General features: G+C 35.5%; 4 protein-coding genes across 5 annotated transcripts; 2 read left to right on the forward strand and 2 right to left on the reverse strand.

Annotated features, from left to right (window-relative positions):
* Positions 1-326: 326 nt before the first annotated feature.
* LOC17891259 ((S)-2-hydroxy-acid oxidase GLO1) lies at positions 327-2,875 on the forward strand. 2 transcript variants are annotated; one of them, XM_006297895.2, is made up of 12 exons: positions 327-441; positions 568-718; positions 813-937; positions 1,031-1,077; positions 1,215-1,292; positions 1,374-1,498; positions 1,590-1,656; positions 1,779-1,841; positions 1,941-2,010; positions 2,099-2,199; positions 2,284-2,388; positions 2,477-2,870. In XM_006297895.2, the coding sequence occupies exons 2-12, from the start codon at positions 582-584 to the stop codon at positions 2,660-2,662; spliced, it is 1,104 nt and encodes a 367-aa protein (XP_006297957.1). In that variant the 5' UTR covers positions 327-441; positions 568-581; the 3' UTR covers positions 2,663-2,870. The 2 variants fall into 2 exon arrangements, with proteins under 2 accessions (XP_006297957.1, XP_023642350.1); XM_023786582.1 differs by lacking the exon at positions 327-441 and having other exon boundaries at positions 607-722; positions 2,477-2,875.
* Positions 2,876-2,950: 75 nt separating this feature from the next.
* On the reverse strand, positions 2,951-3,564 carry LOC17891256. The gene is made up of 2 exons (XM_006296737.2): positions 3,293-3,564; positions 2,951-3,196 (listed from the first exon to the last, which is right to left on the reverse strand). Exons 1-2 carry the CDS (start codon positions 3,452-3,454, stop codon positions 3,128-3,130), a joined length of 231 nt encoding a protein of 76 aa, XP_006296799.1. The 5' UTR covers positions 3,455-3,564; the 3' UTR covers positions 2,951-3,127.
* Positions 3,565-3,746: 182 nt separating this feature from the next.
* LOC17893961 (probable signal peptidase complex subunit 1) lies at positions 3,747-4,502 on the forward strand. The gene is made up of 2 exons (XM_006298815.2): positions 3,747-3,859; positions 4,056-4,502. The coding sequence occupies exon 2, from the start codon at positions 4,058-4,060 to the stop codon at positions 4,337-4,339; it is 282 nt and encodes a 93-aa protein (XP_006298877.1). The 5' UTR covers positions 3,747-3,859; positions 4,056-4,057; the 3' UTR covers positions 4,340-4,502.
* A 7,609-nt stretch (positions 4,503-12,111) lies between these two features.
* On the reverse strand, positions 12,112-14,413 carry LOC17893164 (9-cis-epoxycarotenoid dioxygenase NCED3, chloroplastic). Its single transcript, XM_006297203.2, has one exon. It carries the CDS (start codon positions 14,254-14,256, stop codon positions 12,460-12,462), a length of 1,797 nt encoding a protein of 598 aa, XP_006297265.1. The 5' UTR covers positions 14,257-14,413; the 3' UTR covers positions 12,112-12,459.
* Positions 14,414-17,171: the final 2,758 nt, after the last annotated feature.

The raw sequence follows: 17,171 nt of genomic DNA on the forward strand, positions 1-17,171 counted from the left end.
CTTCTTTCTTCAGTTCTTGTTTCTCAACGACTGCGCTGGGCTCTGTCTCGCATAGTAAAGCCCAATAGAATTTGGCTCGCTCTTGGATTTATATTGCACTTTCAGAAAGACAGGAAAACAAATTATTAATATTTCGTGGAGATTAAGAACACGATAATATGAAAGAAAAATATGACACACACATTCCATCTGATCTTTTGTCTTTATCTCCTCCTCCATTCTTCACCTCCAGCTTCTCATCCATATTAGTTTTTTTCTATTGCCAACATTTTTTTTTTCAACTGTTACAGAAATAATTATTTACGAGCCAATCAATCCATCACAAATATTATACATATTTAACCCAAAAAAATAAAATATATTAAACGTTAAGATATATATTACAAGCTCCGGTTACCACTCGCACTCTTCATCTCTCCCTAGAGCTCCATTCCAATCAAGGTGAGTGGAATTCTCTGTTTATACTAAACAGTTCATGGACATGTTTTCTCTCTAAACGTAGCTATGACTATGTCTGAATTTCACAAAAGACAGCTAACTCATGTCTTCTTTTGCTCTTTTTGACAGACCAACGTCCGAAAATGGAGATCACAAACGTTACCGAGTATGACGCCATCGCCAAGCAGAAGTTGCCTAAGATGGTTTACGACTACTATGCGTCTGGTGCAGAGGACCAGTGGACTCTTCAAGAGAACAGAAACGCTTTTGGAAGGATCCTGTGAGTGTTTCTTTTCTTTTCTTACGACATGAAATCTCTTGTTTATGATTGGCTTTTACAAGAGATGTGATGCATACCTTGGGCTGTTTAATAGCTTCCGCCCACGGATTTTGATTGATGTGAACAAGATTGACATGGCAACCACTGTCTTGGGGTTCAAAATCTCGATGCCGATCATGGTTGCTCCTACTGCCATGCAAAAGATGGCTCACCCTGATGGTAAATACTAAGTTATGTAGAGACCGCAGAGTGAACTTGTTTAGAGACAAAGACTAAAGTCGCTCTAACTACTCTGTTTGGTTACTAATGCAGGAGAATATGCTACCGCTAGAGCTGCATCTGCAGCTGGAACTATCATGGTATACTATATCATTAATTCATTACCTAATATTTCCTCCAAAGCAAAATTCTTAACCTTTTCTGTGTTTGGAGATTTTAAATCCGCGACGCATACCCATGTCTCTGGTTTGAGTTATTTTCTTCCATGATTTATCAGACACTATCTTCATGGGCTACTTCCAGTGTTGAAGAAGTTGCTTCCACAGGGCCAGGGATCCGTTTCTTTCAGCTCTATGTAAGTCATCTCGAGAGCTTGTTGTACATACTGAAAACCCTGGTCACACATGATGGTTCACACATTATGATTGTTGAATAGGTATACAAGAACAGGAATGTGGTTGAGCAGCTGGTGAGAAGAGCTGAGAGGGCTGGGTTTAAAGCCATTGCTCTCACTGTGGATACCCCAAGGCTAGGGCGTAGAGAGTCTGATATAAAGAACAGGTAAAGCCAAGTCAGTTGGAATATGATGAGAGTTTACTGGATTTTAAAATGCGAACACATCACTCAAAAGCATAACGTTCTTCTGCTACAGATTCACTTTGCCTCCTAACCTGACATTGAAGAACTTTGAAGGTCTTGACCTCGGAAAGATGGATGAGGTAAGCATTCATTAGATATTATCCAGCCTTATATCCTGAATATGATGCTCACTAAGCAGCATTAAAGCAGAGTTGTTATGTTTATTCCTGAGTTCCTGAGCTAGTTATGTTTCCACCTGCAGGCCAATGACTCTGGCTTGGCTTCATATGTTGCTGGTCAAATTGACCGCACCTTGAGCTGGAAGGTAAACATAGAAGTTTAAATGACAAACAACAAACCGAGTAGTTAAAACTTAGAACAGAAACTTGACTTATGACTGCTCTCTTTTCATTTACACGAATAGGACGTCCAGTGGCTCCAGACAATCACCAAATTGCCTATTCTTGTCAAGGGTGTTCTTACGGGAGAGGATGGTGAGTTCCCAGCTGACAAACAAATGTCTGCTTCCCTTAAGTTTAATAAAAACACCTAACAACCTCAACTGTTTCATTCTATGTGCAGCGAGGATAGCGGTTCAAGCTGGTGCAGCCGGGATCATTGTGTCAAACCATGGAGCTCGCCAGCTTGACTATGTCCCAGCAACAATCTCAGCCCTGGAAGAGGTAGATCATTCTCGAATAAGTATATCAAATTTCTGTGTTGTCAACAAGTTTTTCTTTCCAGCAAATATCATATCCTGTGTTCAGGTTGTCAAAGCGACACAAGGACGAATTCCTGTCTTCTTGGATGGTGGTGTTCGCCGTGGCACAGATGTCTTCAAGGCACTTGCACTTGGAGCCTCCGGAATATTCGTAAGCATCATACGTCATTTATCAGAAAATTGACTGAAACCAATGACAGTGATAAGACATTATTATTATTATGCCCTCTCAATCTCAGATTGGAAGGCCAGTGGTATTCGCATTGGCTGCTGAAGGAGAGGCTGGGGTTAGAAAGGTGCTTCAAATGCTGCGTGATGAGTTCGAGCTGACCATGGCACTGAGTGGATGCCGGTCTCTAAAGGAAATCTCCCGTAACCACATTACCACCGAATGGGACACACCACGTCCTTCGGCCAGGTTATAAAGAGAATACAACAACAAGAAGCAGAGAACAGAAGAAACACAGAACACGTAATGGCTAAAAATATTCATACTCTGATTAGTCACTAGGATTTCTACTCTGCTATTTATCTCAGGACTTGTTTCTCCCTCTACCAAATACACAAACCAAGCCTAGAGATTCTGTAATGCTATTTGGCTACTTCTTTCTTCAGTCCATTCTTCTTTCTAAATTCCATATATTTACATCCCCACGATATAAGTTTATTGTGATTCCCAGAGAACATGAACATAGCAATGAACACAGTGAGTGTAGTGACTGCAACCGAACTCTTTATTAATCAAAAACACAAACGAAGGAGAATTACATTGACCTATTGAACAAACTGACATGTACAACAGAAGAGAAAGATAAGCTTTCATTGCCGTATACACACACACCTCCTCCTACAGAAACATGAGACCGATAACTAACAATTTCTAATTTCATTTAGAACGGCCAGATGTCAGATCCACCGGGTTTCTCCACAAGAATCCGATTGTACTCAGGCCTCGCCGTCTGCAAAAAGAAGCAAATCAACATGAGAAAAAATGCAAACAAACCGGAGACGAAATCGAGATTTTACAAAAGGAACTAGCAGGACACTCGATGTACCAGATCTTTGAAGATGACGTAGGTTATAATGATGAAGAGCACAAAGAGGATCTCAAACTCAGCCAATCGGAAGAAATAGAATACTGAGTCAACAAACCGGGTCAGAAGAGAGTCGTCTCTCTTCATACCGACTCGATTCGTTCCAGCACGCCGGCCGATCATCTTCGATTTCAATCCTTCCGCTGGCTTTGATCACAAACTACCGTCGTCGCTTCTCGCTTGTTCTCTCCCGAATCTTACCGGCGACTTTGTTATTCCGTTCGACGACGAAGATAATGTTTGCTTTTATCTTTAAAGATCTTTAAAGGCCTTTTTCCAACTCACACGACAATATGGGCCGTTATTTTTTAAAGGCTGTATATCATCAGAGCCCAATAAGAGTGGGTTAAAGAAACGACAAGTTGTTCACCGTGCTATAGCAAGGACGGCATGTTTTTTTATACAATGTGATACTAGAATCTCTCAGCCATTGGCGAAGGTCAGTCGACATTTGCCGGCTTCGTCTTCACCCCTGTCGTCTCCCTAGAGATCAGATCACCGAGTTTCGCACTTCAATCGTTGCTCCAGGTACGAATTCTGAATCTTTTCATTGCAAAATTAGGTTATGAATCAGGAATATGCTCGAAATTAGTGTTCTTTGTAGACGAAATTAAGAAACCTTTAAGCTCAAAAATCAGTTTTTTCATAATGGGTTTGATCTGCTCTGTAAAAGTCAGTTTAGAAATTTTGATATATGAACTGTTTGCTCTATTTTGAAATATAGAAATGGATTGGCAAGGGCAAAAGTTAGCGGAAGAGCTGATGCAAATCCTGCTCATAGCATTTGGTGGTGTTGCTTTCATTGCTGGATATGCAACGTCTTCGTTTGGGACAATGATTATGATCTATGCTGGAGCTGTGCTTTTTACAGCTATGTTCACTATCCCTAGTTGGCCTTTCTTCAGTCGTCATCCCCTCAAGTGGTTAGATCCAATTGAAGCAGAGAAGTATCCGAAACCTGAACTGACGACTGAGTCTTGGAAGAAGAGAAAGAATAAGCACTGTTAGGTTTGATTCTTTGAGCTTCTCTGTTGTGGAGTTCAACATTGTTTGATATAGCTATTTTCTCAATCTTTACCTGGATAGACCCTTTTGATGTAATGAGATGAGATGTTCTAAATTGCAAAGCTTTGGTGATCAAAGAAGTGATTGTCGGATTTAGTTTTGTTTATCTTCTATGTTCATTATAAGAAATTCTGGTTAGATAAGGTGTTCAAGGTAGGGATTAACCATAACTATATATGGCTTTCTTCTTAAGCATTGCTGTGGAAGGTTGAAACTCTTTCTAAGATTAGTTGCAGAACTGTGTCAGGGCTCCCAATATTTAAGTCACAGCGGAAGCTGAAACGTTTTCTGTCTTCAGCTAGTAGGTTAAAGCCCAGTAGTTGTTCGCGAAATGATGATGCATCATGTTTCTATGTGTTTCACTAGTTGACCACATGATTCTCCACTTGATTTAGCAGCATTATTGTTTGGCTAGCAGACATATGTTTTAGCTGATCCTTGTGGATGCAAGATCCGCAGCCGGTTTTTCGTATTAGCGGATCGGTCTTAGGTCTTTGTCATGTGAGCTGAATGACCTACGTACATTGCGTGAAAAGAATTATCAGAGTTCTTTATTCATGGGCCTTGTCACTTGCTTGGTTGAGTAAGAAACCCAACACCAACAGTCCTTATCAGAAGTTGCAGTCCTAGTATGTCGGCGGATGTATTTGGCAGCCTTTCTTCTCTTGACCTTATCAGAATTTTCCAATCCGGTTTCAACCTCCAAGTGGGTCATGTAAGAAGCATCGTTTTCATGTCGTTAAAGAGATGGAGAGAATGTTAAAAGAGAGAAGATTTGTTGTTCTTCTTCTTCGTAATCAGTGAGTGCCCTATGATACTGGGTTTGTATTACGTTGACGGTCACGTGGTAGTGTCCATCTCTGGCCTTCAAAACCTCTAATACGTCCAGAGGTTTCTGCGCGTGGCTGATTAAGACATTTTATCCCTTTCGGGAATATGACGATGATGAAAGCAAATTGATTTACGTTAAATGCCAAAAGAAAAAAAGATAATGAGAAGTGGTCTGCTTTATCCATTTTGTGGCTTTCAGTCATGTGCTAAAGTTTTCATATCATCATCTTAAGGCGGTCCATGGTGACTTGCCTCGAGACAGAGTTTTCTTTGTCGTGATATTGCAAGATATGCAAACTGATAAATATTTTTATTGTAATAGTAACTTGCCAACTATATTTAATATGCTTGACATATCATGTATTGAATCACGTTCATATATACATACCAACGTACGTTTTGTAACATTGCTTGTTTCAGTATTTGTTTCTAGTTCTGTGTATCCAAGGAAAATTGCAAGCTTAAAATTCCAAGTTTTAGGTAATCCCTTCGATCAGAGATAGTTTAGTAAGTTAGTCACCTACCGAACACTACGACTGGAGTCTAATAATTTGACTCTAGCTCGTAATTGAGACGTATTAATTTTCTATGAAGCTAGGTGTCTTAGGAACACCGATCAGTCATCAATATCGCTACTAGAGATAGGTTTTGTAGAGGTTTTTATTTCGGAGTTGTCTCAATAAGATTGTTAGGGTGTTTTTCAGGTTTGATTCAAACAAAATCGGTTTTATATTTTGTTCCTTTTTGCACGGTATGATTCAAGTTCGAAATTTGGTTTTTAGATTATGTATTCAATAAAACTATTTAAACTATATTACGTTCTATACAGTTCAAATTTTTTGCACCGTTTGGTCAAATCATATCAGTTTATGAAACGAACACCACCAACTAAACTCATATCAAACTAAACAAAAGCAAGCAACCCAATGGTTTTAGTGTTGTATTCTAAGTAACTGGATAAAATTATATATGTAGCAGCTACTAAAGAAAGAAAAAAATAGGATAATGGGTAACATCCTAATCAGTGTGTGTGTGTATTGTGTAATATTCACGTGAACATTGAAAGATTATGACGGATGATAAATGGCATTCTAATATATAATGCGAATTGAAAAACAAAACAAAAAATTACGAAGAAAATATTGTACTATATTCCGTCAAAAAGAAGAAAAAAGATTGTACTATAAAAAAAATATATAAATACGATCGTATTGTATTAAAATATAACATCATAAATCAAAAACATGATTGGCCTATCTTAACGCTGAAAGGTCGACCTCCACACAACACAAATCTCCCCAGCTGTTTAATGCTGTTGGTTTCTTTCTGGGGAGCTTTACATTATCAAATATATAAAAAAATGTATATATATTTTAAACATCAAAATATTCATTGATATTGGATCGATTAGTTTTATAAAATAAGCTAAGGATCATGCATGCAGATTCGATGCGATATATATCCAAGTAAAATTCGAAACCTAGCTATATTATTAGATCGATGATGACACTTAAATATATGGTAGTTACTAGTTAGTTAGGATATTGTATAAAAATATATGCACATATGTATTATATGCTAAAGTTTTGGAAGTAATGTGGCGTGCATTATTGGCGTTTTTATCTTTCTTTCTTTCTTTATAATATTATGAGAGGCACGATTATAGTGGTATACATCATCTTGTTCGTCACTCTCTCCTCCTCCAATTTCTTCACATTTTAAATATTATGTACCCAATGAATTTTCGAATATTATATATTCTATATATTTGTTGCAATAATCACTCATCGCTTTGACGCTTTTTTTATCCACAACAAACGACTTGTATGCATCAATGTATGAACTATGAACACGTGCCCCAGTCAAGCTTGAGTTATTCTCTCTTTTCTTTTTCATACTTTATTATTCTTACTTTGAGCAACCACGATTGGAGAGCAGTCACGAATACATTTATAATAATTCGGTTTTTCATTACTATATATACTCTCATCAGACTTCCAACTTTAAGGAGTTTAGAAAATGACAAAAGTCTTTCTATTAAAACTCTATATAATGACTACTATCTATAATCTCTATATAATATGTACATTTCGATCCCATGTACATCACATAAATGTCTATATAATATATATACACACACACTATGATTTTATAAAGTATAAAGTAAAAATTATGAACACGTATACACATATATGTGTCATGTTTGGGTACATGTATCTCTTGCTTGAACCATTCTTTAGTGTCGACTTCCCGATATAGTAACACATGTAAAAGTTGAATGAATAATAGCTTACTAGACATGCTGTGCATACAACTTCAATTATTTAAACTCAAACAGTGTTGAAAGCATAGGGGTCCCCTGGACATTTCTTGTCACTATTTAAATAAATTATTATCTTTGGACATTTCAATATACTTTTAGCTTAGCATTCGCTCGTTTTGGTTCGATGGGTGATCTTAAGTTCATAACTAAAGTTTGCTGCCACTTGCCACGTACCCTCTTGCTCAACTATCAAATTATCTTATTTTATTCCCACATACACATATACTTTGAACTATACAACATGTACTGTCGAAGAGAATAAGAATATCCTTCGACATTTTCGTTGAGTTAATCATTTGATGCTTTATTGTTTTATCTGACCATAATTTTAAAACTTAAACCAATATAGAAGCAAAAGAGCTATATAACTTACAGGAATCCAAACTTTTACAACAAACAGAAAATGCTAGAGCATTACATTTTCATTTTCCTTTAACACTTGTATTTGCATACTTTTCATTTTCGTACGTGTTACAAATGTTTTCCATTATATATAGTTAAGAGAAAATATATACTTGTTAAGTTTTGAGAACAGCAATGAACTCCTAACATGGTTTATTCGTTGTTGTGGTCTCTTCTGTCCAATGAAGAGCCAACTAAAGCGCCGCAAAACTACTCAATGGCTAGTTAATAAGGATGAACAAATTATGCAGATCGACAGAGAAAACAAATTAAAAGATCGGCTTCTATATTTTATGGCCTCCACTTGCTAAGTATGTCTATAAGCTATGGACTCTACGTAACCTTATTATAAGCTAGATAAAACTTTTGATTATATATAAATAGCTATATATAATACTCCGGATTAATTGATAAATCGTATAAAATGATAGAATGGTATTGTAGGGCTGTGGCTCTTTACAGTTTTTTTGTTTTGGTTTTCAATCATATAATTGTGCGGTATCTTAATATGTGGTTTTGAATATTCTGCTATTTCATCAATTATAACATTAATAACTAATGTTCCCACATCCATTAAATTTGACACTAGATTATATTTTAAAACTGAATTCTCTTAATTAGTAATTTCTTTATTTGTTCCTTTAATTTTAGATTGGACCATCACTATTGTAGACTTTGGCACACATGTTATAAAAGTAAACAATTCTAGAAAAAAAAAGTATCAGAGCACACACAGCTGCGACATGTGAACCTTACAATACCAACCGCATATTCTCTTGTTAGCTAAGAAGTAAGAACCTTTTGAATATATAATAACTTCATAAAAATATCTATTTACATAAGAAAGACAAAAAAGAACAAGATCTCACATATAGGGTCCGAATGGTGACAGCGAATTTGGTTGTGCGGGACAAAAATTTTAATGGTGCAGTACGGTTCAACTGCGGTACATGCGGGACAAATATATTTGCGGGACAAATGCGGTTAATGCAAAATAAGCGGTACAAAACAATGTTTGAATGGTAAAAATCTATTTGCGGTGCGGATTTCGTATTATTATTATTAATAATTATACTAATTATTAATAATAAAATATATATTTATGCATTTATGAGTATATATAGATTCATACTATTATTTTTTTATTATAATAAGCATTATAACAGAAAATTTTAAAATTTTTTAATTTAGTTAATATATGATTTAATAGTACTTCTAAATTAAAAAGTTCACTATAGTTTAAGATTATGTAAATCTGCTTTTAATGCTAAAACTAATTATTTTATAATTTGTGAAGAAATTATGAAGTAAGCTATTTTTCTCAAAAGATACATTTGAAAAGTATAATATTTATGAGAATATTGAAAAATTTAAATTAAATTTAAATTAAAAGCCCTATTTAGAATACAAATTAAATCTTATTATTTTATTATTTTGTAAAGTAAGCTATTTATTGATTCTCCAGAAAAATACATTTTACCAATAAATTATTTATAAAAATAACAGTTTAAATTTTAAAAAAACTTGTCCCTTCGGGACATGATAATTTTTTTTAAAAACTGGTTTAACATAGAGATATCTAATTAATAGTATATTAATTATTGTTCTTTTTATTAATTATGAATTAAATAAACAAAAAAGATAAAAAAAAAGGTTTTATCCAGTGCGTTTTTGAAAATTCCGCTGGATAATTGGTGGTCAGAGAAACAAAAGCGGTCCATGGGTTAATACCCTATTTCGAAAAACGCAAACAAATTATTTTTCTGATTTTAGAAAAACGCAAATAAATGACAGTAAGTTGTGATTGGTGTTTTGTTTGTGGTTTTACAACTTTTTTTTGAAATCCGCGAATACTCTAGTCACCATTCACTACCATAGTTCTCCGAATCACAACGCCGGATTTGGCGGTCTATATTGGGTAAGAGTAAGTAGTAACTGCTAATATATAAATAGAAACAATAGTGCCAACCTTCCACTAGAGGAAAGTTGTTAGGCTTGGTTTTAAGCTGGAAGAAAAGTCACCTTCTAAATTGGGTAAATACTGAATATATATCTAATTGGTTGTTCCAAATATATTCTTTCACAGCAAAAGTCACTTATTTCTTTAGGTTATTTATAACATTTAAAATACTGAAACGTGGACGGCCCTCGTTGTTTATACTAAATCGTTCCCATGCAAACCCACCACCATATCAAATCATTTTTTTCGCCCAATAACTCTTCCAATATTTGAAATGCTCAGGATATTATGTTTTGGAAACCAATTCATAAGATATGTAGTACTCCTATACATCAACATAGAAATATGTTTTCAGTTTTGAAGGCTAATGAATATTGGGTATAAACTTGAAAGTTTACTTCAATTCATAAAATGTAAAATTTCAAAGAATATTACTAGTTCTAGTAGAATTCAAAAATAATAGTAATATCTTTATATGTATATATTATTTTGTCAAGACAATAGCAAAATACTGTTTGGAAGTAACTAAAGTCATTTTTCATTGTTTTAGAAAAATCACACTAACTTTTATTTTTACTCGAATCACATTTATTTTATTTTACGTAATTTTTTAAAAAACAAAACCTTATATATCACAGAAGCATATAAACTATATATACTTATATTCCATCATATATAAGTGGGTTTTCTATAATATTGGAAGAGAAGGTGAACAAACAAACAAAATTTAAAACTCCACCATATATGAAGAAGATACCTTCTAGTTGGCCAAATATTAATATTTCTTTTTGACATTTTGCCAAATCATGTATGACCTGATCAGTTTTAACACTTTTTGGTGTCTGAGATATTTTCGTTGAATGTGAAAGTGAACTAATGTGCTTTTGATCCTTATAATACCATTAACTAATGCAGTGTTCAGTTTATGCTTCTTTTGCTCACCATTACCCCAATCAACTAATTTCCCCTTATCCTAATTAATCCTATAATATCATATACACATACACAAAACATATATGCTCAAAAATCATATGAACTTCATTTTTTGTACGTATCCACAAAGATCAACCCATTATATTTCGATCTAAACTTAGAGTAAAGGTAACTCAGTTAAAGATTATATATGTGTATATGAGTGTTGTGCTTAAACTTAGAGTAAACGTATAAGTTTCATATTTTGGCAACCCACAAGACTAAAGTTACAATTTTATCTAGATAGATCAAAACGACGATTAACATAACATAACATTCAAATTTTAACTTTAATTAAGTGTATGCAAACTGTTATAACCTAAGCTAATTCTTCCCTAATGGAACCTTTTTATATGTAAAACCTCCCTAAGTACTAAAAATCTGATAAATGAAAACAACATATAATGTAAATCATTGCAAAGCGATTACTTTGGACATGTCTTAATCTCAATACACCGAAACACGCTTTCGGACAGTTGACTTTGTTTTCGTTACTTAAATATTTATAATCTTCCAACGATTAAAAAAAAAAATCACACTATTAGATTAAGTGTTGAAATATGTTATTTAAAAAGGTAAGAAATGCGTGATTGCTTATTTTATAAGAATAATAATAATGCCGTTAATTTCGTCACATTTCCACTATTTTTGATTGGTCTCTCCACTGTGTTACCACCCACCACTCACAATATCCAATGTATACGGTTCTGCTTACCAAAATAACTAAATGTTCTTTATATATAGGTTTATGACAACGACCCGTTACTAAAATGTTTAATCTTTTCATGGGTTTATTTCAATTAAGTCATATTCAAATTACATACTTACTTCTTCTTCTTTTTTTTGACGTGGGTTAACTTCACTCGTTGGTTTCTATTTCGAAATTGACTGAACCTGACTTTAGTGATTCTCTTCCATGCAAATACCAAAAATTGACTAACTAAAAAACTTATACGGCGTGTGATTTGGTTATTAACTTTTGTTTTACTTGATCCTTTGTCATACTTGATCCTTTGTCATACTCTCATTGGTCCATTATTTAAATTTCTATAATCATTGAAAAAACAGGTTTGTTTTTTTACCAATAAAATCTATCGGTGATTGGCACAAACCAGAAAATTAAAATCAAAATCATAGACATAAAGGGTATTTTTAATCAACAAAATGATCTTTATATATATACACATACGTACATGCACATATATATAAACATATCAATGTGTTTAATATATATTTTTATATACTTCTCATAATGATGAACAATAATAATAAGTGAAAGAATAACAGAAACCAGCTGAGCTCGAACGGCTAGGCTACCCTACAGCCCAAAAGCTACAAACTGGTCCCTCAAAATCTTTCAGATTTCTAGATTGACCCCAAAAAAAAAGGGAACTAGCAAACCGCACCCCAAAAGAAAAACCAAAGAAACAGAGCAAAATCCCAAAAATAAGAAAAAAAAAACAGAGGAGCTGATTCCGGGGACGTATATGCAGAGCATCCCACAGGTAAAACCGCTCTCTCTTCTTCTTGATCATCACGTATAGATGTATTCGTGTCCTATATACACATAAGAACTCACGCCTGCTTAGCCAAGTCATCAGCGCCGATGAATGTACCGTGAAACCCGTAAGGAACCCTTGACGGGAGTTTAACCGTTGCTTCGACCTCTAAGCTGACTGCGTTAACTATCTGTAACTCCGATTTCCATGTCTTTTCGTCGTGAACGAAACAGAGGATGTGTCCTTCGTCTTCTTCTCCTCCTTCTCCTGGGAGGAACAGAGGCTCTCCGCCGTAACGGTTGTCACCGTAGAGATGCTTCTTGACCTCTCCGGTAGCGAGATCAACTTTAGCGAATCCAGAGACTTTAGGCCACGGCTCGGCTAATGCCAAGTAAGCGAACTTGGTTTTGCGGCCGAGCATGTTTCGGTTGACCATCCCTGCTTCAAGGTTGACTTGTTGATCTCCGTCGGAGATGATCGGACGGCGAGTGGATTCACCGGTTCGGAGATTGAGACGGATTTCAGAGAGTACACTCTTGAGATTCTCGTCGGACTCGTTGAAAATAGAGTCCGGTGGAGTCATACACGACCCGATCACGACGACCTCCTCTGTTTCTGGCTCTTCCCAAGCATTCCAAAGATGGAAGCAGAAGCAATCCGGAGCATCAATCCACTTGATCTTCGACGAGTCCTCGGCGTATTTGTCCAAAATTCCGAATCTTGCGACCTTTTCCTTGTCGTAAACCACCGGAGAGCCACCGCGGATCATCTCCGGTAGCTTGAAAACGACTTGTTGGTCAGGTATCACGACGAAGTTCTCTGTGATCGCGAAATCGTGCATCATTGTTGGCTGATCGAGCTGAATCTCGACGTCCGGGGATTTAGTTCCGTCCGGTGAGAATCTGAAGTATTTCAGGTAAGGCTTTGAAACGACGTCGTAGCTTAGAGCAAAGAGTTCACCGGATTCTGGGTCGACCTTCGGGTGGGCAATCATTGTGGATTCTAACTGTCCGTCAAAATCGAACCGACCAACGGTTTTTAAATCTCCGGTTGGAGTGATCCGGACTTGGTAAGGCAAATCGTCCTCCGACATAGCTAATAACCGGCCGTTGAAATAGACTAAACCGGCGTTGGCTACGCCTGTCCCGTGTGCCGGGTCGACTAAACCGGCTGCAGCTCTGGCGTAGAATAGCATGAGTCGGGCGATACCGGTGTGGCCGTGAAGCTCACCGATGGCTTTGGGGAAAACTGGGCGACCTAATTTACGCTCCTGAACAAACCGGTTAGTCTGAGTAAACCGGCAAGCGTAGCTAGCTGAACCGTCTTCGAATTTCACGGCGTGAACCATACCGTCTCCGTCGAAAAAGTGATGACCAGTCACCGGCTCGTGAAGTGGGTTAGCTCCGTTTCGCACATACACTCCTTTGATCGAGTCAGGTATTTTCCCGACCACCGGAAGATTACGCCGGACGGGCTGTTCGTTCACCGGAGCAAAATTTCCGCCGATCTGAACTTCCGGATCGGCGGTTTTAGGAAGCGGGTGTGACCTCTCGTGGCTCACTAAGAAACTCTCCGCCGCGTCCAAAGCTGCAGCCGCCGCTCTCTGGAACAAATTCATGTGTTTAGTGTCGGATTCTCTGGCTTTTGGATTAACAACAATGGCGGGAGAGTTTGAGGATTGCTTTGGGAAATGAAGAGCTGGAGGAGTGTGAAGCGCAGATGAAACATTGAGCTTTCGTGTGACACCACTGGTCATGGGTAAAGAGCTGCAATAGCTCAAGTCGGAGCTTTGAGAAGACGATAATGGCGACTGAGTATGATTGCCACCAACCCATCTACGAGAAACCGCCGCAGTCGCCGTGAAAGAAGCCATATTTTAAAGTATGCCCAATCAGTATTTGGTGATTTAAAGTGAGAGTTCGATTTGAGAATTGTAAAAAGGCTCTGTTTTTTGATCTGATAGTTTGAAGTGGAGAAGGGAGAAGAGAGAGTTGGTTTGAGAGCGATGAAGTGTGAAGGGTTTATATAAACTAAACCGGGGAGGTGGGTAAAAGAGGGGGTTCCATCATTGTGGCCACGTGTTGAATCAGTGACAGAGAAAGGGAATGGAGTGAGTGGGAGTTAAAGGGTACATTGGGAAGACATCAAGAAATAGAGACTAAATATGTTTATCGTTCAAAGTTGAAACCTTTCACACATAGCATCATCACTTTAACTCCTCTTTGTGTGTGGCTTCTTGAGTTTCTAAGTTTGGTAACAAAAGCTTCCAATCTTTGGCAACTTGAAGATATATATATATATATATGTCGTTAAAATCACTAATATGGTTAAAATGTATCCTTCTGAGTTCGAGGGTTCAAGACATTATACGGCATTGTCTTTTTTATGGGTTTTTTTTTTTCAGTCGTTGTAAGTTGTAACATGACATTAGTGTGTAGAAAAATTCTTAAATAGTTTGTTTTTCGTCTTATATGTTAACGATGTATATATAGTCGGTAGTTTTTATTTTTTAGTTTCGAATTCAGCTTTGGTAAAATGCATTTTGATTAGTGTCTTTTGTTTTTGTTTTGTTTACATGCCTATCGACAAAAAATAAAAGGGTCCCTAATACATACGACACACATTTAGTGTCCATATGATGTTTTCATTAATTACGATCATCAACTTGGCTTATGTCGTGGCCATGGCTTAAGAGCTTCTTGTTTGCGAACTCCAACTTGGCCTATTCATCTCCACATGAAAAAATATCTTCACACTTTACGTTATATTTCATGTGTATCTCTGTCATGGTCTAGTATATAATGTTGAAAATTTAAAAGAATTAGAGTATTAGAATGTTATTTGGCTTGTCCTATTAATGGAGTCAAGAGTTGTGTCCGTACGATATATTATTTATGTCATATAATCTTGGTATCTACGAGCGTTTTTTCTTGTGTATATATAAACGCATCTATCAAACTGTATATGGACACCAAGAACCCAAATACTTCGCGATCATATCGATCGCTGAAACTTGTGAATACCTACAATAAAACTAGCAAAAACGCACATAAATACTCAAAAATACTAGTGCCTCGGTCTATATATACCCAAATACACCAAAACATCGATCACTAAATAGTATCCAAAAAATCATAACTTATAGAAATGAACAAAATCCTTGATTGAACACTAATAGCATACGCACGCAACTTACAAGAAGTCGGTGTGTTACATCATTTAACTCGCTCTCTAATGTTTTTCTTACTTTGGATTTTAGTTGACGAGATCTACAGAGATGTTCGACCACTCCTTTTTCTAATATGGTCAACACTCAACAGGGTTTCTCGCATTTATGTTTTTTACTTTTGTCGTCAGATTTCTTACATTTACGTTTAAATAAAATTACCAAATATTTGTAGGCAACAAATTAAAGAATTACCGACATATGCTCTAAAATCATCTTTACTTTTGGATATTATATAAAATATGTTTTTTTTTTGTTGCCATATAAAGATTTAAATTTGTGCTATACAAGGAAATATAAACAGTTAAAGCAGAATAGAGTCAGTCTTCAATACTTTGTATCAATAATCATATTCTATGACCTTGAGTACGAATACGGAGTTACTTGTTTACTATGATATATTAATGAAATGACTAGAATTAGAAGAGTCTTGAATCTGTGAGTATAATATGTCGACACATATATTAAAAAATAAACGTAACAAACTTCACGTATATATTATTTTGACGAAGAAACACACTTCACGTATTATATTTCTAGAAACTCCGGCTAATAGTTTAATAACAAAAGAAGCATATAACAAGGAATCCCTACACCAAACCAACTTTGTATAATCATGTATTGGCCTCGTGTAACAACAACAAAAAAACATTGCACTATACATATATTAGGTGTTTTTGGACATTTTTTTAGAAAACGAAAAATAGAGAAAACCAAAACAAACAAAAAAAGAGATAACACGTAAAAAGATAAGTAAAAGGACATTTGGGTCGAGTATTGTCTCACTATTCTGCGATTGGACCATTGTGTCGTCTAATCTTTTTGTTTGTTTGGGGTTAGAGAAGTGAAATCAAATTGGTTTGGTACGTCGTTAGTGAAGAGGACACGTTTTACATATAGCCCCGCGTATTTGCCTCATTACCGAGTTCTCTCTTATAACACGTGGCATTCTTCTCCTTTTTTTTCTTGCACTCCATCAAGCTTTGCTTTTTTTTTGTTTTCTCTTTTTATCTTCACCTTTTTCATATCATTTCTTCTTTTACTTTTTATATTTTTATTTCGTTTTGTAAATACATAAAAATTTAACTAACTGTTTAACAAAAAAGTTGAATCTTAAAGACTTCTTTCATATCATTTCTTCTTCAAGTTTTTATATTTGTCTTTCATTTTCTACCTAAAAATAATGAAAGACAATGCCACTACTTTATGTAAAAATAATATTTTTTAAATATTTTAAAAAAATGTAAATGAATATTTTTTTAAGTGATATTAAATATTAATTTACAGTCGAATAAAATAATGTAAATGAATAACTCGCATACGCTCCATGTGATTTATATGACCAAACAAAATGGCATGATAAAAGTAATAGTAGAAAGGAAATAAACGGATCATATTCAACATTTAATTAGAGCAATGCCACTACTTTATGTTTATTTTTTATTTGTAATAGGTTAGTTATCATCTTAAACCGTCAAAGTTAGGTATAAAACTTTTTATTCATGTTCACTTATATATGTAATCTTTGTCTGGCAACCACTTAATATATATAATTTATATAT

Source organism: Capsella rubella, unplaced genomic scaffold, assembly GCF_000375325.1.
Source record: "Capsella rubella cultivar Monte Gargano unplaced genomic scaffold, Caprub1_0 scaffold_3, whole genome shotgun sequence".
NCBI classification, from domain to species: Eukaryota; Viridiplantae; Streptophyta; class Magnoliopsida; order Brassicales; family Brassicaceae; genus Capsella; species Capsella rubella.